Source organism: Eucyclogobius newberryi, unplaced genomic scaffold (assembly GCF_026437365.1).
Source record: "Eucyclogobius newberryi isolate DKJ021-1_F unplaced genomic scaffold, fEucNew1.0.hap1 SCAF_6, whole genome shotgun sequence".
NCBI lineage: Eukaryota > Metazoa > Chordata > Actinopteri > Gobiiformes > Gobiidae > Eucyclogobius > Eucyclogobius newberryi.
This window is the reverse complement of record NW_027316278.1, coordinates 28342110-28362388: the sequence shown is the minus strand read 5'-3', so window position 1 is coordinate 28362388 and position 20279 is coordinate 28342110. Positions and strand designations below refer to the sequence as shown.

Below are 20279 nucleotides of genomic sequence, written 5' to 3'. Positions count from 1 at the left end.
GAAGTTTGCAGATTTCTTATAGGCCTGCGTGGTCCAGACAATCTTCAAGGATATTTTCTTCTTCTTCTTCTTCTTCTTCTTCTTCTTCTTCTTCTTCTTCTTCTTCTTCTTCTTCTTCTTCTTCTTCTTCTTCTTCTTCTTCTTCTTCTTCTTCTTCTTCTTCTTCTTCTTCTTCTTCTTCTTCTTCTTCTTCTTCTTCTTCTTCTTCTTCTTCTTCTTCTTCTTCTTCTTCTTCTTCTTCTTCTTCTTCTTCTTCAATCTTCAAGGATATTTTCTTCTTCTTCTTCTTCTTCTTCTTCTTCTTCTTCTTCTTCTTCTTCTTCTTCTTCTTCTTCTTCTTTTTCTTTTTCTTCTTTTTCATCTTCATCTTCTTTTTCATCTTCATCTTCTTCATCTTCTTCTTCATTGTAAAGTGTAATATTGATTGGCTTGGTAATAGAAATAGGTCCATTGACTTCCTGTTAAAACCGCTGTTATAAGCCCTGCCTCTTCATAGTGATATTTTAGAAAAAATGGCTATGTGACGTTGTGTCAATCAGAGGCTGAAATGTTCAACTAATCCCAACTAAGTACAGTGGTGTGGGCGGAGATAAGGGGTAGGTGAAAACAGGAATTTTCTGAGCACGATAGCCTAAGTTGCAGGACAATAGGGTCATAAGTTAGCCACACTTTTTAGAACCTTTTATAAATTGCGAGCAACCACAGCAACACATCTGAAAGTATTGTTTTACCTGAAGGTTAGTCACACTTTTTGACAGTGATGGACCGATCCACGGACCAATCATGTTCAGTTCTGATATTGATACTTTGGTTTTAAGTGTCTGCCAATTCAATTAAAGTATCATAAAACTGATATAAATTTGTTATAACAGTAATTTATCCTTCAAGTAACGACAACACAGCTTTGTATGAATAAAAGTTAAAACATGTCTAGATTCTGGGCCAAGTAAATAGACTTATACACCAATTTAAAGGATAAATAACTGATCCAGCAAAATGTTTTGGATTTCAATGCTGCTGTGGAAACCTGAGCGGATCAGATGACCGTGCATAACCAGGGGACATCCTCCATATCTTCAGCCACAGTTACAGGGATATCTATAGATGGAGGATTAAATGGAGAATACAGTCAATACGCAAATATCGGGAAGAGACAATTCAACCACAAGGAACATTTTTTTCCAGTGGTTTAAACATGTTTTTTTTTGGTCATAATTTATTCATTTATATCAAATCTAAACTATTGTGTAAAATAGGCGAGCTTTGGCACTTGCTTACAAAATGGTTGCTACCCACGTCCAACCAGGAAATAAAATCATACACTTTTTTTAATGATTTTTTTTGTTTTTTGGCAAAATCTTGATTCTAACTATGTTTTGGTGAATTGAGAAGTCTAACCGGTCACATGCTCTTAAATATCGCACAACAGTAGTTTAAGAAACGTACAGATAGAAAGAAAAAGGCCCTGAAAACACTGCCCCGGTAAAGATGGCTAATTGAAGCAAAGCTATGGAAAAGGGGAGATTTCGGTGGAGCCGCTGAGTGCTCACATATGGCAGGGTTTGCTTGTGTAGCCTCACTTCAAGGCAAAGGGCCCTCCAAACATAAACAGTGCAGAGCTGCAGCTGGAGCAGGAGGCCGCGCTTGTATACAGACAGCCTCTACACTAAACAATGGATCAAGTGCTGCACGAGGCTTTGGCAACGCAACAGACGAGCCGGGCCCTCTGAAGAGCCTTTCTTCCATGAACTCTTCATCTCAATATTTACCCCATAGGGAGACACTTTCCATTTCTTTGGTTCAGACCACCAGACAGTTGGCAAAATAATATAGTAATATATTTAAAACAGGTCATAAATGATGTTTTTTTGTAGGTAAAAAGCTGCTTAATAGTGACAGCAGAACAGATGCATGCACAATAAAAAAAATCTACATTTATTTACGCTTTTGTCTCAACTTGAATTGTAAACTCTCGCAATTGTTTTTTTTACCAGACACGTGACAAAATGCCACTTGTCGCAATAATGGATCTAGTTTCTAACCTAAACTCTAATAACACATATTAACTTCCCAAAATGTCCGTGTTAAATAGTTTTTTAACCACCTCTGCCCATTATAGGAGAGTGAAAAACCATAAGCTCCAGTACAGAGCAGATAACCCAATATCTGTGCTGACTTCCCTGCATGATGTTAGTGTTAGGATGTTGGTGATTGTAAATGGCATTCATGTTCATTTTAAACTGCAATATTGATCAAAAACAATTTAAAAGAGACAAGTAATGAAAACTCTACTTTTATAAGCGAAAAGCTCCACACATAAGGTGGAGGCGTAGACGAGAGAGTGGTCGTAAAAGATACATACGCTCAGCAGAGGCAGATAGCGCGCTGACGTCCCGGGGCTGTTAAACATGGGAAAGAATCAATCTAAAAGCGATGTACCCATCCCGGGGACTCCTGTCATGCAATGTTTAATAAATATGCAAAAGAGTGTCTGGAGTGTCTGCCAGTGTAGTCCATCTGTCGGATCACTAAGCACGGACAAAATGTATGATTCATGTCAGCAAAATTGTTGAATGAATAGAAATTAAGATTTAGTGATTTCTGTCTATGTATTTTTGTGTGAAGCACTTTGAATTGTCTACAGATAAACTTGCCTTGCCTATTATTAAGCCGCTTCAGATCAATATTGTTTACAGGGAACAAATTGTAAAATAACGATCTAAGTAAGTTATAGTGTAATACTTCTAAACAGTAGAAATGGGTCCATTGACAGCCCGTTCAAAACTGCTTCTTCAGTGTAGCATTTCCCTGTAGTTGTTGACTCTTACGTTTAAGACATGGCTTCTGAATTTGTCAAACAATTGTAAATAAGTACAGGACTGTAGGCTGTGGGATCGGTGATAAGTGAACACAGAATGATCTCACCCATGAACAACTCAAGTGAGAACTGAAACGAAAACCTGCTCTGAAAGATAACTTACACATACAGCTTTACGTCACCCACTTTTACAGCCTTCCTTTAAGATGAAGTGATGGAGGCCAGGTGAGGGCAGATTGAGGCCCAGGTCAACACGGGTCAGGCTTCGTTCACAGATTTGGACTAATGAAATCAAACCAGACGTCAAACGGTGACTTTCACAAATAAACCCACGAGGCAGGAGCGCCGGTGTCGCTCTGCTGAAGAAGGTTTACAACATGCTCCGTGACAGTCGGGCAGGTCATAGAAGGAGGAATTTAAACAGACCTCACCTTGTCCTTCTTTTGGAGACAGGGTCGGTGATGAGAGAAGCTGGAATGAACTCTCTGGTGGGTCCAGGTGTCGAAAATGTCCGGACGGCTTCCAGTAAGTCTGAAGTCAAAAAGAAACAAAGTCACTCATAATTATTCTTATCAAAACAGCACGAGACAACGTTTTTCAATCTTGAACTAGTGTATTCACAAAATAAAAATCAGTTTCAGTTGGCAGCAGCAGTGTTTTGTGTTATTCTTGTATTAGCTTACTGTCACAAATACTATTTTCATCAGACTAAAGAAAAAGTTACAAGAGACAAGTTTAAGAGAACAAGTGCAAAAACATCATGAGCAGAATAAAACTAGAAGTTATGGAGCAAGACATCTAATCATAAAAGGAATATCAAGTAACAAATAAGTTAAATTACTGTATATGTAAGTTGTTCAGAAGCTCAACAAATTTATACAGCTCTGTGCTGAATTGGCTCCGCCCTGAGGGAGGAGTTTCCCCTGAAACAGCCCTGGCTTTGTTCACCTGTTACAAAGGCTCTCATCTCTGACCTGCTCCATCACATTGAAAATGACTTTTGGATGGGATTGATGTCTTGTCTTCATTATTGAAACATTGTCGAGATGTCGACCCTTGAAACTTTTTCTAAAATGGATCACTCCTGGGCTGGATTACACTGACTATAGCATAGAATATTTAAGGTTTTAGTTGTTTCATGACATCCTGACTGAGCAGTGCAACTTTCCATGCCCATTGGCAAATAATTTAGTTTGAAATAAGCACAAAATGCTTTGAAATGAGTCAAGTATCTTGGAACAACTAAACTAATTTGGACACATCTATTTAATACATCTTCAACAGTCAAGACTTCTGGAATGAAGATCAACATGATTAATTCAAATACAAACACATTTACATTCCTTTTTTGCCGTGTAGATGGCACTGAGAATGTATGCATCACTTAGCTATGACTCAATGAAAATGTAAATAAAGATAAGGAGTTGTTATTGTCCTCCTCTGTTTGGAGCAGATGTGACAGATATGTGCAGAGACCACCCTGAAGCTCCACAGTGGCAGCTCACTGTTTCTTAACTCTGGGAGACTTGTCAGGGCACGTAGACCTCGCTGCTGTTTATTGATAGCCATCAGCACTTTCTCATTTCTGCTAAACACAACAACACACAGACACAGTGTTTGGGACTGTGCTTCCTTCAAAGAAAGAATCCATATACAGCTCCATAAGAGAAGATAGAAAGGCTCTTGTTTATTTCTAAACAGAATATTTCAAATCATAATCAATCATGCATGAATCATAGTAGAGGTTGGAGATGTATGGGAAGTATTCACACATCACACTCACTTTTCCCACATGTTTTAATGTTACAGCCTTATTCCAAAATAAATTAAATTAATTTGCTAAAGTATTCACAACCTTTGCTTAAAACTTTGTTGAAACACCTTTGGCACTGTCTTTTTGAGTAAAACGCTACAAGCTTGGTAAACCTATTTTTCTTCTTTGCAGAACCTCTCAGGTGAAATCAAATAGATGGTGAGTGCCGGTTCACAGCCATAATCAGATCTCTCCAGAGATGTTCTCTTATGTTCAAGTCTGGGTTTTAGCTGGACCATTCAAAGGACATTCACAGAGTTGTCCTGTAGCCACTCCGTCATTATCCTGGCGGTGTCGCTTAAGGTCCAGAGTGCTCTGGAGCAGGTTTTCATAAAGGATGTCTCTGTACGCTGCAGCATTCATCCTTCTGTTTATCTTGACTTGTCTCCCAGTTACTGTTGCTGAAAAAAAAAACACAGCATGATGCTGACCCCACCACCACCATGTCTGAGAGTCCTTCAGGGGCCTTTTTGCAAACTCCAGACTGTCATGTGCCTTTTACTGAGTGTCTTCCGTCTGGCCACTCTACCACACAGGCCTGATTGGTGGAGATCCACAGAGACACGCAGGAGACCTGTCAGAGTGACCATCAGGTTCTTGGTCATCTCCCTGGCTAAGGGCCTTCTCCTCCAATAGCTCAGTTATAGCCAGCGCTAGTAAGAGTCTTGGTGGTTCCAAAATGTTTCCATTGACGTATGATGGAGGTCACTGTGCTCATAGGAACTTGGGACTTCCACAGATCTGTGTCTTCACTGACAGTTCCTTGGCGTTCATGGTTTGGTTTGTGCTCTTTTCCAAATCATGTCCAATCACCTGAATTTACCACAGATGGACTCCAGTCAAGTTGTAGAAGCATGTCAAGGAGGATCAGTGGAAACACAATTTTGAGTGTCTTGGCAAATGCTCTGAATACGTATGTACATGTGCTTTTTTGTTTTTATTTTTAATACATTTGCAATTCTATCAACCTTTGTAGAAAAAGCTTCAGTTGTAGTCATCTGGACTCGTTTAGAAAAAATAGACGTTTCGACTCTCATCCAAGAGTCATTGTTAATAAAAGAATTTAGGTCGAGAAATAAAAATCTAATTTTTATTGTTTTTTTTAATTCACATCATTTTTGCCATGTACAGTGTGTAGTCTAAACCCCTTGTTAAAAGATCCATAATGAGAGCTCTGTATGCTAAAATTACACAATTGTAGTATTATGTAAATCATAATATATAAAGTAATGCAAAAGCAGCACTTGCACGTTTCTAGCAATTTTACTGTTAAATATAAAAATAAAATACAAGAGGGTTCCTATCTAGACATATCCAAATTCACATGTAAACTTGTACACAAATACGCAATTAATATACTAAAATAATGTGAATACCTCGTCATTGTTTTTGACAAGTAAATAACATACAACAACAACAACATACTTAAAACCATGTGAGAAACTGAGATTAAGAACATGAGGTAAAAATGATTGTAAATGATTTATCTTTAAAACATTAGAACAAAAAGTCTAGAAAAGTTCCTTATTTCTTCCATAAAAAATTTTCGTTGGTTTTCCATAAACTTTGACTCTCTTCGTGTTTGTAGCGACGTCTTGCTGCAATGCTGGTGTTGACACAGACCCTCTGCACTTCGGCTGGGTCCGTCAGCCTGTTCAAACTCTCCTCGTCGCCCTCCTGCAGGACGTCCCAGAAGTCTTTGGAAGCCTTTTTGAATGAGGTTTTTGGCGAACTATCCCCACACAAAGCTCCTACTGAGGCTTTTGAACAAGAAGGAGAATCGTGGTTCTTAGAAGATGATGGCGTGCTGCGATTAGCCAGAACTGAAGCGGAGGTTGCATTTTTTGGCAAGTTCTTTTTTGGTTTGAACAAATCGTCAAGTATTGAGGTGTCTCCTATTAGATCTGTAAGAAAAGACTTGCCATTTGTGCTGGTTGAAGATTCAGAGTTTGATTTCGGTTCTTGGGAAGTCTTGGAAAACGTCTGTTCATCTTTAGTCTCTGAAAACGTAGGCATGGCTAGTGTAGTAGGTAAGATGGGGCCCATTTCTGAGTCTTTGTTAGTCAAAAAAGTAGCTTCAATGTTGGTTGGATTAAAGCTACCGCCATCTTTTTTCACTCTTTTCTTTTTGAATCCGCTGGTAATCTCGACTCTCTCCTCTGGCCAATCTGCCTCCAGGTTTGGAATATTCTCAAACGGATCTTTCTTTCGTTTTTTCTCACAAACTTGCGACTTTGCCTCTCGACAGAGTGACCTTTTTCTCTCCTTCCGATTGGGAATGACTTTCGCGATTGGTTTTGCAGCGTCAGTACGAGGAACCCCTGTAGATAAAGGCGATTCATTGAAAGAGGTGGAAGAGGAGGGCTTTGCAGAAACGGGTTGTGGAAAGTGCTTTGTGATCGTATTGGCCAAATCGGGATGATCCAGCGAAGTGTAGTATCGACGTAACCAGGACAGTCTTTGGTTGGAGGTGCTCTCGAGAACGCGTGTGGCAAACTGTTCAACGGAAGAAAAATGAAGCTTTGTTGCCATCTCCTCCAATTGTTGCCTGGATACAAGACAAAGAACACGGCAACAAGTAAGGATCGTGATCATAATCAATTTAAACTCTGGCTGAAGATACTTTTGGAATTTCATTGTGCTATCAAAATACTAACATTTCAACAACATTTTGATACTATGGAAAAAGATTGATTTTTAATACAATGATTTAAAAAAAAAATTAGGGCTTTCACAGGTAATTTATTCTGTATTATGGAACATTCCTGGATGAATGAGGGTTTCCACCGACTTTATTATAGTCAAACAACCTGGTAATTTGGGTAATAAGTGAATATTTCTTGTAACTAAGGACAAAGGTAGACACATTTCTTCTCAAACAGAGATTGGAGCCATGTAGGTGTTATCCAGCCTAATGCGTTGGTATGTTAGTGGTGCAACAGCACAAGACTAAAGGTGTGTGTTGGATAAATTCAGTGTGGAAATAGGTGCTGATGTGCGCATACGGAGAGTGGTTTTGGACGGCCTGCAGCGCTCATTTTTGGGTCCATTCCTAGTAGTTGTGGTTGAGCAGAAGAGAACTCCAGCACATCAGGCCTCGACACAATGAGAGTTCATCTCTGGCATGGTGCTGGGAAATAGGTAGAAGGCAAAAGCTCAGAGGTGGTCTGTCCTTAAATCCCCCACACGCACTGTTCCCGAGGGCCTGGTGGGGGCGCTCATTACAGACACTGTGGTTAGGTTTGGCTCTGCTCCTCAAACATGTTGGGAAATGATCTCTGCTTTTATACACTGAAAAACACAGAGCCCTTTCTTCATTCTAAACCTTTTGCTTGATTTATAACATGACTTATGAACTGAAAGCGTACTCAACGTTTTACAATCATCTTTGCTTGAAAGTAATGATAGTTTGGATGGAGTCAATGGAAGTGTGCCTGTTTTTAAATACTGTTTTCCTGCTTAATCGGAACAGGGACCTGTAGCTTGCAATGGGAAGAGATTCTCATAGCCAGAAAGCAAATTCACTGTGGTGGTAACAACTACATATGTGAAACGGTCTTAACTCCTGCACCACCGGCGAATAACAGCCATGAATAAAGTCTGGGCTGCTAACCACTATGCCACAATGATGTACAAAATAAACTTATACATTGTAACTAGGGTATTCATAAGCTCCAACTGATGCTGCACCTGCTTTCCTTGAAATGTTCCACAATATGACATAAATCTTCTCTCCGTGGAGTCAAACAGGTACAGACCGGTCCAAGTTACATGTCAGATCTGTGGAGAGTACATTTGAACAATACCTGCAAAAGCTCTGAGGCGTTTCCCCAATAATAAAGGCGGTGTGTCGCGTCTGCTCTGCACTCCTGGTCCTGAATGTAACAGGATGCTCCGCTCTCGGCCTCCGCTGCACACTGGTAGAGGCGGTTCTGCTTTCTACCGGGGGACTGTCAGGGGGGCTCTCCGACAGACTCTGGAAAGACCAAGTCGGCACGTTATTAGGTGTTTACTCTAATACAGTGGCTATTACCGATGCCTTCTGGTCATTACCTCCTGTGTGCCTACGAGATGGTTGGCAGGCATCTGAGAGAACATGTGGCGCTGGAACACATCTCGCACCGCTGCTCTGCTGATCAGCTCCTCAGCTCTGCTTCCTCCCACTACTTTCTGGTTGGAGTGAGTGTACGCCACTTCCCGAACACCGCCTTCAATAAGATACACCATATAAGTCAGACAGTGTAAAAAAAACACACACACAAAAACACTGTACATGAACTCTGCACGTTCACTCTAACCACCAGTCGCATACAGTACCATATCGAAACCGTGGCTCTACAGCAACTCAATTTGTGACTAAACATAGACTAGACAAGGACTAAACCAAGACTAGAACACGACCAACCCAATTCCACAGAAAGACAAGGCTCAAACCATGCATGGACCAAACCAGGACGTGTGTGTGAATCATTTAAGTTTTTGAGAGTATACTATAGTCACAATTCACTCACCTAACACTGTATCAATGCTTCCATTCTTGGATTGAGGGGAGGTTTTGGAGATCCTAGCTTGTTTTTTCGGCGTCACAAACCCTTGCTTATATGAGGTAACTGTTTCTTTTATTGGAGAGGACAAATTACATCCTTTAGGTTTAGGCTTTCTACTCGTCCGTTCGTCTTCAGATGATGAAAATGTCTCGATTTCTTCTGTAAATTTGACTTTGTTTGGAGCATGTTCCTGTGTTTTGGCAGTTCTTTTGGACACATTCTTTCGATTCGAAGTCATCACCTCTATGTCCAAGTCTTCCGATTCGTCTGAGTAACTTTCAAAAATGTTCGGAAGAGGCGCAAATGCTTTAGGCGTATTTGTTTTGCGAATCCCTTCTTTCTTTGGCACATCATTTTCATCTGGTTCAGAATCACTTAATATTTGAAAGTCCTCATTCTTTAAGTTTTTTGAGTCTTTCACTGTAGTAAAGTTGGAAACATTTGCCAAAGAATGTTGATTGCCTTCATCAGAACTGCTGTCGTCAATGTTGGAGCTGCCCCCGTCCACTGAATCTGGGGTTCCCTTAATTCGTTGCAGCAGTTTAGAAAACCCATGTTGCAGTAAAGTGATTCTTCCTGGAGTGGAAGTGGTACTGTCAGTTGCATTGGGGTTTGTTAGCTTCTTGGCAATTCCCTCTTCATCTTCACTGCCACTGCTGAAGTCCAGTTTTCCCCTGGGTAGTTTGGTAGTATCCCGGTTGTCTACATTGTTCTTGGAGGCAGCAATGGCAGAATCCTCTTCGGGCTCCTTGATAGAAACAAGACAACAAGAACATTAAATGTAAAAGTGTGACATGCCAGCTATATTTCCAGCGCAATATTGGTAATACGGAAAAAGTGTATCCAAGACTAATAATGCAGCAGGTGAGCAGATTATTGAACAATGGATACAGTTATGAATCCTGCTTTGAATATTTGGAAAGTAATAAAGTATTGTTTGCCAAAATCAAATATCTACTAAGGGATCTTGTTCTTACCATGCTTGTATACTATAATATACTATGTGCTGTTGCCAATTACAAATCTAACCGTAGGACTTATATTAGGATTTAGTAGGACTACCGTATTTTCCACACTATAAGGCGGACCGGACTATAAGGAGCATTAAGCGAAACAAAACGTGTACCACATGAAATCGCTTCAAGGTCAGTAAGCATAACCATAATTAATACATATTTAAAGAACTGGATTATAAGAAGACGTTTTTTGAGAAAAAAAAAAGGCTTTTAAGTGCGGCTTTTAAGTGCGGCTTTTAAGTGCGGCTTTTAAGTGCGGCTTATAGTGCGGAAAATACGGTATATTTTTCCAACATTAGATTAAATACTGAATGTCAAAATTAGATTTCAAGAATGACTTGGCCTCTCAAAGCTGGGAGACTGTATATGTATGTTCTGATGTAAATGCAGCTTACTACACATTTTTAGATATATTTATCAAACTTAACAACAAGAACAGTCCAATAAAAAAAGCAGAAGAAACAATTGAAAACTACTACTATTCTCCACCCCTTTCAGGAGGCCCTACTCTATAGACTGGCCTACTTGCCCCACCTGTTTCCGTTTAACATTGTCCTCGATAATCTTTGAATCAAAATGTCATCACAATATTAACATGTGCATAAACTCTCAACAGCACGTCAGCCGACACTCCGCCTAATGTAAGACTTCTTTGTGTAATTAGGAAACATCCCTTTGACATATGCCCTCTGCCATGATGTAATGTTACCGGAACAATGCTACCAGTGCATTTTTGCCGCGTGAGTGCGTCTTTATGGCAGCGACCACCAACGGCGTTCCAGATTTCATGACATTTGCCATGACACTTCCTGGAGGTTACGGATCCGCGCGCGTGTGTTGCTCGAGGGCCTCTTTAGTGTGCGTGTTAAAGCACTTCAGTCCATTCACTATTTGTGCGAGGATTCAAATGGCCTCGGAGGAGCTGCAGCAGATGAGAACAATGCGGAACAAGAGGAGAGCCTATCAATCGGTAAATAAATAAGCCTTCAGTGTGGTCTGCTGGCAACATTATACGTCACACAAGTCAGAACGAAGGAAGAAGTCACAACGACAAAGAAATCAGTGGCTTCTATGGCAATGTCACAAGTATCATGATTGTTATGTGCCATTAAAAACCATTGGACTCAACAAAGATCATGTTTTAGAAGGTTAGAACAGTTACACTTTGTACCTTCTCTCGCTCACAGAGAAAGAACTGCCTTGCATAGTCACAGTCGTAGCATTATGGTTCTTTCTCTTGCGGTGCTTTTATTGAACGTCTGCGTCAGGCACTATATGTTCTTGCATTTCACATATTTTTTATTATTACATTTTCCATGATTTTCCATTTAGCCAGTTTCAACTCCTTAACGCTTCAACCGATTTCAACATGTTATACCTCATTACGATCGCTTTCACAGTAGTACGTCTGCTATTACTTTTGACATTTGAACAACTGTACTTTTTGCAGAATCTTCAAAAGTATTAGTACTTTTTCCCCATTTAAAATGAATTTGGGCATTATGAGTGTCGGAATTCTTTAGCCTTTATTCTTTAGAATTTTGGGACGGAGCCAGTCGAGCGAGCGAGCGAGCGAGCGAGCGAGAGCGAGAGAGCGAGAGCGAGAGCGAGAGAGAGAGAGAGAGAGAGAGAGAGGGAGAGGGAGATGGGGGGAGAGGGAGAGACGCAGACACTCCAGCTATGGCTTCAGCCATTGCAGATTTTCTAGTTACAGTTCTTATCATAATGTATGGTACAAGTACTTGAATCAGTACAGTACCTATTCGCTGTGTGTACAATATCACCCCCAGCAGTTACTGTGTGTGAGCGCAGCAGCACAGCCTACGCGCAGGAATCGCTTATAATATTATTTGCTGGGACAACGTACACACCACCAGCTTTATACACGCGTCCAACGGGCAAAAATATACCGCGCGTCACTCAAATTAGATCGGAGTTGTCATTTTTCAGCATCAACGGAGCATCTCTGGGATTTTTAGCAGAGGAAACACAAGGAAGAATGTCAAAATAAACTTCCAATGCCCTTTCAAAATGCACAAACAAAAATGTCATTATCAAAAGGGATTTCATTTTGCGTTCATAAGGGCCACATGTTATAATGTCTGGATAGGGCGGTGTAAAGACGTTTTTGCCCAAAACACTCACTCCAAGCGCCTTTGCCTCTACTTCGTTCTCCTCTCCCGTGTGGGTTCGAGTTGTCGTTATTCCAGCCTCCACTTGTCCTTCTCGCTAAAGTAAAAAAAACAAAAATATGATGTGATGATTTCTGGAAACCTTGAAAAGACGGTTGAATCACTTGAAAGATTTCTGACCTCTAGGATCTGCCGTGTAAGGCATGTCCCCTGGGTCTGCAGTCTGAAGAGGTTTCTGATGCCAAACAACTCGCCCTTCTGTGCGCCGTCCCCCTGAACTGCTTCAAAGTACCGCCGCGCACTCTCCGCCGCCACAACTGAGGAGTGCAGTTGCTGAAAGATTTGGGGAAAATGGTGAACTATTAAAGAACGGGTCCGGCTAAAGCAAGCACTGATATGTACCTTTTGCTTGCTTTTTTATCTAGTATGAATTTTGATTTAGAAAAAAACACTTGCCATGAACATTCCCACAACATTGAGTTTCCTAAAACAAATTTCTTCGGGTGACACTTAAGATATCTGTAATATTCTGCTAAATTATGCATAATTCAAGTTCAAGACACAGTATAAGGTTCAATTTAGGCTCTGATTTAGTCCATGAAGTCATAATTCCTTGGACAATGCATAGACGATGGTACCTGTTTGTAAACTTGTCTCAGGTAAATCACTTCTTCCACCGTGCCCAAGGAGATAAGCCGGAGAACTGTTACGTCCCGGCACTGGCCAATGCGGTAAGCCCTACAACCACACACAAATACTATTAGAAAATACTTCAGCTTTACACTGCACAGACGCTGCTGGCAGTAGTGTACCTGTCTATAGCCTGGAGATCATTGGCGGGGTTCCATGTGGGGTCGAATAAAACAACTACATTGGCTCCTACAAAGTTCAGACCCAGTCCACCAGCCCTGGAAGAATAAACAAGCTGGTTATAGGTTATTGAAAACCAAAAACACAGTAATAGCGTGGTAATAGGTAATAACTTCATACTTTCATACACATCAAATTCAGTTTCTGTGCCATATCATTATATGATATGGCACTTTGTAAATCTATTCCATTCCTATCTTGTTAAAGTGAATCTGATCTTTTTTCTAATTATCAATTCGATTGGTGGGACAGTACCAGTGGTGAATAGTAATCATGAGGGACAATGCAGTCTTTTCTGTTTACATATAATTTTAAAAATCTTTTAACAAAATCTGATCATAATTCGGTAATAACAATCAGATTTTGAGTGTGAATATAAACTGTAGCTACTGAGTTCTAAAAGGGAATCCCTCTATCTATGTCAACAATACAAAAAAGTGTCTGACTGACTGTTTTTTTTAAATATTCAATCAACAAAATAAAAAGATGTCATATATATCTACTTAAAATTGTAACGGTTGTGTGAATCTGATGCGCTTTGGGCTTGTTTACAATGCGGTCTCTACGTAAGGGAACAGCTAAATTACAAATGAATTAATAAAAAATGTCAAACTAAAGGAAAACTAGGTTATTCTGGTTATATGCATGTGAAGTAAATCGAAATATTATATACGAACATGGTAGAAACAAGGCATATGTTAACGTGGGAGGAGCTGTTGAACTCTTTGACGATCTGGACCCTCTCCTTGGATTTGGTGTTCCCGTCCAATCTGCTGTAGTCCAAGCCTTCAGCCATGCAGTAACTCTCCAGAACATCCAACAACTGTGAGGATCCAACCACAACAAAGACACGGTGAGGCTACAAAAACCATGCAGATGGTTTCTCAAATAAATCTAATACAGAACAAACGATTCACTTTCAGGACTAATATAGAAAATGCTCGGTTTGTTTGTAGGCTAAATATACTGCGTTTGAATGGGACTCTTTCCAGCAAACCTTGTCCTTGAGCCTACAAACTCAAAAAGATCTGCAAATATGACTTCATAGTAGCTAGAGGTTATTATATTGACTCAGATGACAGCCATCATTAGACAAGTGCGGTAATGAGTTTTCCATGTAAAATGATATTCATCTATGTCCATTTTAAAAGGAGACATTTAATATGTGGATATAAATGTTATTTGGATTAAATGTTTCATCTTTTTGGAGGATTTTTTGACATAAATTACATTAAAACAAGTAGAAATTGACAATATACCATTAGTAAACCAGGGGGTTCTCGGAGTGTGAAACAAAGCTTGGGAAAAAGGTTGGGAACCACTGGTCTATGTTATGAACAAGATTTGTGTATTCATAATATTGTTGCTGCTATTGTTGTCAAAAAGCAACTTTAAGCTTGTATCGGTGATAATTTATAATGTTTTGCTTTTTTGTGTGCAAACTATCACACTTTAAAGCTAAAATGTCACTGAATGTTTGGATTGTGAGGACAGCTGTTAACATCATGACACCAACAGATGGACTGAAATGATATATTCAATGAAAAGTGTGTGTATAATGTAGACTAGAGGATCACCATAGAATGTGAATGAAAGAAAAACTTAAGATATAATATGGGAACTTTGACAACTAACGTGCAAGTCAGCTGTTTTTTAATCACTTTTCCACACCATCAATTTCCTACGCAATATTAAACCCTCAAACCACACACAAGATGCCATTACCTTGGTCGAGAGAGAAAACAGAAGAATTTTATCTTTTCTTTGACGATAGTATTGCAACAGCTTTTGTAACACCTGAAAAATATGGTAAAGTGATGAGATAATAAAATGTCATCATATTATGTGTAGTTGCACAGTACCTTCATTTTGCCACTGTACATTGGGTCTGATAAGGCTTCAAACGCTTCATGTTTACATCTTTGCACAAAGTCTGGAAACTGTTGAAACACTTTCTGACAAATGACGCCAACGTACTTTTTCTATAAAACAGAAACAGTACACAACAGTTAAAACAACAGGTATCAGGTCAGTTAAATATAAATGTAAAATATCTTAAAGGAACATACCTGGTTCTTACTGGTTCCTGGGCTGGACTGGAGCAACGCCATGTGGTTGGCAATTTTCCTCAATATGGCCAAGTATGTGAAGTAAAGTATTTTCACCTCAACACCTTCAGAATTGGTCTGCCAAAAAGTATGCAATTATACAGTATTATACAGTATACCATACAGGCAATTCAAATAAAGTTGTATTCTCATGTAGTATAATGTATTTATAGTAAAGCCAAGTTTGCTTAGCTTTACTATAAATACATTATACTACATTAATGCCTTTGTCTTGAGTATGTTCTTATGTGGGGAGTAGATTTAACTTGAAAGTACTACTATAGCCATTTGACAATTCAACAATTCAATTTATAATTAATAAATTTTCATTAGTAGACTAATGAAAATACCCCAACATTGAAAGTGTAAAAATACATTAAAAATCATGATTCCTCAAACTGACTTTGTAGCAGCAGCGTCTCCTGGTTTTTCCACTTTTACAGTCACATTTCTCAGAAGATCTCAGAAGCAGCGTCACATCTTCACTGTTCAAAACCGTCTGGTAAACTGTTCGTTGGAAGTCCGTCAAAGAGCAATACACCACCTACAGTCCACACACCTACATAAGAATGTATTTTGCTGTACACACAACATCTACCTGGTTAAGTTTGAGTGTCTTACTCTGTCATCCTTCTTAGGCAGTTGTTCCTTGATGAGAGCTTTCGTTCTTCTCAGAAAATAGTGAGAAATCTTCTTCACTAATGCTCGGACAGCCTTTCTTCCAGTGGCAAGAGCTCGTTTGGTTGTATTGTGCTTCTGTCCTTGTTCTATGGGCTCAGAAAACTTGGTTTTGAAGTGTCCCAAGCTCCCAAGACATTTAGGCACAGCCCTTCATTATAAGACAAGAAAAGAAACAGTGCTTATTTGATCGAACATTGATACAATTGGCAACTATGTCATTTGGATGGAGACATAATGAGACGAATGACAAATAAGAATTTACCAATCCATGACACACCACAGCTCTTCAAGATTGTTTTGCAGGATTGTTCCAGTGAGGCCAATTCTGATCTAAGAGAATTCAGAAAACTGAAATGAACTAAGACATATACAAGTTTTGTATATAAAAAGTCAAAAGTATCGAGAATTAGATACGAACTAACACAATACAAAAATAAATTAAATTAACAGGAAAAAATATATATATTTTATGAACAGTATTAGAAAGGTAACATTGTTACTGAAAGTACTATTATTTTGTGTTGAAAACAGCAGTCTGGAATCAAAATCTGTATCAGGTATTTAAGCCTATTTATTAGTATCAATAACGAGTTTCAAATTTCAGTATCATGACTACACAAATATGAACAGAATTGTAATTCATCTTTTCGATTTAGATTTTTTTCCTGCAATAAATTACATGTAGCATCTGGTATATCTCCAGTGACCTACCTGACAATTGAGCTCCTTCATTGCTTGTGTAATCTGAGAGTTGGGATTCTTTATTTTATGAGCCTCATCCACAATGACAGCAGACCAGTCAACACTAGATAAATAGCAGAAAGTCATCTACATGAAGTTACACAACCAACAAATGGTTAAATGAGTAATGACAAGCCTACTCGTTGAAAAGATCAAGACAAAGCCGGAGGGTCTCATAGGTTGTGAGCGCAATCTCAATACGGCCCTTCCTAATACGATTCAACTCCTCTTCTTTCTTCAGCCCATGGACCACAACACACTGGAAGTGACCCCATGTCTCCAGTTCATCCTTCCAGTTGTACAGCACTGATAAAGGGGCCACAATAAGGAAAACCTATGGACACAAGGTTTGTTACCAAATTGTACCATTTATAACAGGATTTATCAGGCTAGTTACTTATAAATGCATGCAAGTATAATATGTAGATGTATGTGAAATTATTCGGTCATCCAGGTGGGATCTAAATACATTTTTATAAAAAATGTAATGTGTAAGTAATGTACATAATTTATTTTCCCCCTCATACTGATCATTAATCCCATTATTCCCAATGTAATATTTTTTTCTTTTAATTAACAAACAAAAATTACATTCAGTATTGATTTGATGATCATAAATAAGACTATTTTAATCTGTTTTAAGTACCATTAAACAAAATAAAATAGGCCAATTTCTTTCTCTTTCGCAAACCACACGCTTTTAATGCCAGAGATTAGATTGTAAACCGCAATTAAAAATCCAAGCATATAATCTACAATTGAACATGACTGAACCTCAATTCTTAATATTAATTGCCCAGCCCTGATAATAAGCCTATTTTTAGTGACTTAAACATGGCGACTAAATGTGGAGGTATACTAAACTTTAAACTGTCACGTCAATGGATTTGTTTTGAATCTTACACTCACCTCGTTTGGATTAGTCTTCTTGTGACAAGCCTGGCTCTGCAGAAAAGATGGCCGATTGTTCTCAATGTCTTCCCAAGTGCCTTTTTTATGCAATATGGCAGCGAGGAAGCCAATAACCTGGAGTAGAAGAATGGTGCAATTCATTTTTTCATAGACATTTTAACTATTTATTCTTAGTCTCACCTGCACCGTTTTGCCTAGACCCATGTCATCGCCCAAGACACATCCTCTGGAACGGATGTAGTTGTTGAACATAAACTTGATTCCTTCTCTCTGGTAATCTCGCAAGTATCTATTAATAGTGTAAGGTACTTCGACTTCATAACTAAGTTCTAAAGGCACACATAAGTTAGAGTTGATCACAGTGCCAGGGAAAAAAGGCTTCTCTTGGGCTAAACTGGGAGATTTGGCCTTTTTTAGTTTGGACAGAGGCAGAGATTCCTCCACTCCCTCTGCCCCATGGTCCTTGAAGGTCAACCAGGCTGTGTCAGGATGTTCTGAGGAGCAAGAGGAGGACGAGGAAAGTCTGCAGATGGTGGCCTCTCGCAGGACGCCATCTTTAGGGTCCGGAGCGAGACAAATGTCACCTTCATGCCATTTTGCTGTTGAAAATGTATTTTAATAAGGACAATTTCATAAAAATGTTTAATTATTTACCATACATACATACATATTACCAGTAGTGCACGTATTGTAGGTGGGAGATATATATAAAAATGCAAAGTGTCTCAAGTGTTGTTTTGGAGATAAGTAAATTTAGTAGTATATCGTTTATAGTAAAAAATAAATTCTACAAAAAGAGCTGAACCAATCAAATAAGGGTTGAAGATGCTATTTTACTGACATTTTGCATTTGTCTGATAATGAAACCTCAACTAATATGTTTAGACTTTAAAGACAATGTTTTAACACATTAATACCTACATTAACATATCGTCTGGATATAATTCACGAAATACAAACAGTTGAATCTGAACGAAATAACAGAATTTTTTTAAATAAGATACTTTCCGAATTTTTTTATCTTGATAATTTAACAAAAGATAAATACATTTTACTTGTCAGTATCACCCACCTCATGAGCAAGTAAATCAGAGAACTTTTAGAGCTACGAAGTACAAGCACTAACCACTTTCATCCGCAGAAGTTGAAGCCATGAAAGAACTCTTCTGTTCGAAGCATCAGCAGCTTCTTTCTTGTGGAGATTGTTGACAGTAGCATGTGAAGCTAAGTTGCTAAACGTAGCAACAAGACAAGACGGAGAGCCACACTCGCAAATAAAAGTTAAGCTGGCGATACGATCAGAATAAATCCTCCTGGGAATGCAATATGCCTTTAAATGACAAAAGAAGAAGTTGTACAGTGGAAAACTGAGCAGTACTTCAGCAGAAAGGAGCCTCAGTGCGCCTAGCCGAGTATTTACATGTCTGTTCATCCGTTTCGGCAGATTCGTGAAATTGGCGAACGGATTCTTTGACCCCATGACATGCGCAAAAAGTCCCGAAAAAGTACTGAATAACAAAAGAACTGAATAACAGATTTCTACTAAATTGTGTTGTTATTTCTTGGTAATTTGAAGTGTTTTGTTGGAAATGATTTGAGTGTCGAATCGAGCTGGATTGGTGTTGAAAGTGCTGTTTAAGATTATGTCAAATTTGAATAAATCTTGTAACAATCCTTTATAAAGACAATTAAAAAAAAAAAAAAAAAAAAAAAAACATAATGAATTAGTCTATTCTTTTTGTGTATGTGTAGAGTAATGATCAGACATGATAACTTAACAATGAAGGATTGTTGCATTTAAATATGGAGTAGGCTATTGCACATTATAAACATTGAAATTTTCATGGGTTTTAGAATGAGGTGAAATTGGGACTGTTCCTTTAAAAATATAAGATAGATATTATATCTTTTGAATGGGATAAAGTCCTCAAAATGTTGCATATAACAGGAAGCTAAAACCCATGCATATAACAGATTCTATGAGCCTGACACTGACAGGAATCATCATGACCTGGGTAAACACAAATATTCAATTATATAATTTAAAAATCACCGTATATTTTATACTTTACCCATTTGCTTTTATAATTGTGGACTATGAATTATTTATTTCCGTACTATTTTCCGATTTTGAGCAATTTTCATCCAGATGTAAATGGATCCTGATCTTTGAGTAAATAAAGACTTGGTGGTCTTGGAGCTTTTTACCATAAGGCTCAGGGGTGTTGTCTGATGGCTATCAATAATGTGACCTTCATTGCAGTTACTATGCAGAACAGACTTGTAAACAGAGGATAGCAGTGTCTCACTCTCCATCCCTGAATTGACTTTCCCTAAACGCTTCCGATGAGGCACGACTCGCTGCTTCTCGCCATGGTACGCTGACAGAGAAATGGGACTTTTTGTTCTTGTTTGCTCAACACATGGATTTATTGGGCAGCTGCTGCAGATGCTCTCTTAAAAAATAACAAGTCCCAAGATCAGTTAAATGATTTAAGATTCTCTGACATCAACACTTTTCTCCAGTGATTTGGGTCACAAAACTGCTCAAGCTATAGAACTGTAAATATATGGTTATTAATACAGTCATATACACCGCAATACCGATCGAGTTAATGCAGCAATGTACAAATCTAGGCTC

General features: G+C 38.8%; 1 protein-coding gene across 1 annotated transcript; it reads right to left on the bottom strand.

The window, feature by feature from the left end:
• Window positions 1-6055: 6055 nt before the first annotated feature.
• On the bottom strand, window positions 6056-18887 carry ercc6l2 (excision repair cross-complementation group 6-like 2). Its single transcript, XM_072432990.1, has 20 exons — window positions 18765-18887; window positions 17819-18237; window positions 17636-17752; window positions 16867-17060; window positions 16697-16790; window positions 16248-16315; window positions 15926-16133; window positions 15708-15848; window positions 15266-15382; window positions 15059-15178; window positions 14922-14993; window positions 13874-14019; window positions 13139-13234; window positions 12965-13064; window positions 12507-12659; window positions 12340-12423; window positions 9143-9926; window positions 8685-8839; window positions 8438-8607; window positions 6056-7179 (listed from the first exon to the last, which is right to left on the bottom strand). Exons 1-20 carry the CDS (start codon window positions 18790-18792, stop codon window positions 6156-6158), a joined length of 4290 nt encoding a protein of 1429 aa, XP_072289091.1. The 5' UTR covers window positions 18793-18887; the 3' UTR covers window positions 6056-6155.
• Window positions 18888-20279: the final 1392 nt, after the last annotated feature.

Excerpts from the sequence above, each read along its gene's own strand:
- ercc6l2 (XM_072432990.1), bottom strand. The coding sequence starts at position 18,792 with ATGGCTTCAACTTCTGCGGATGAAAGTG. Across the intron at positions 16,791-16,866 it reads TGTCTTGATCTTTTCAACGA|TGTTGACTGGTCTGCTGTCA; the intron begins GTAGGCTTGTCA and ends CTATTTATCTAG. Across the intron at positions 13,235-13,873 it reads ATATGCCTTGTTTCTACCAT|GGCTGGTGGACTGGGTCTGA; the intron begins GTTCGTATATAA and ends TTATTCTTCCAG.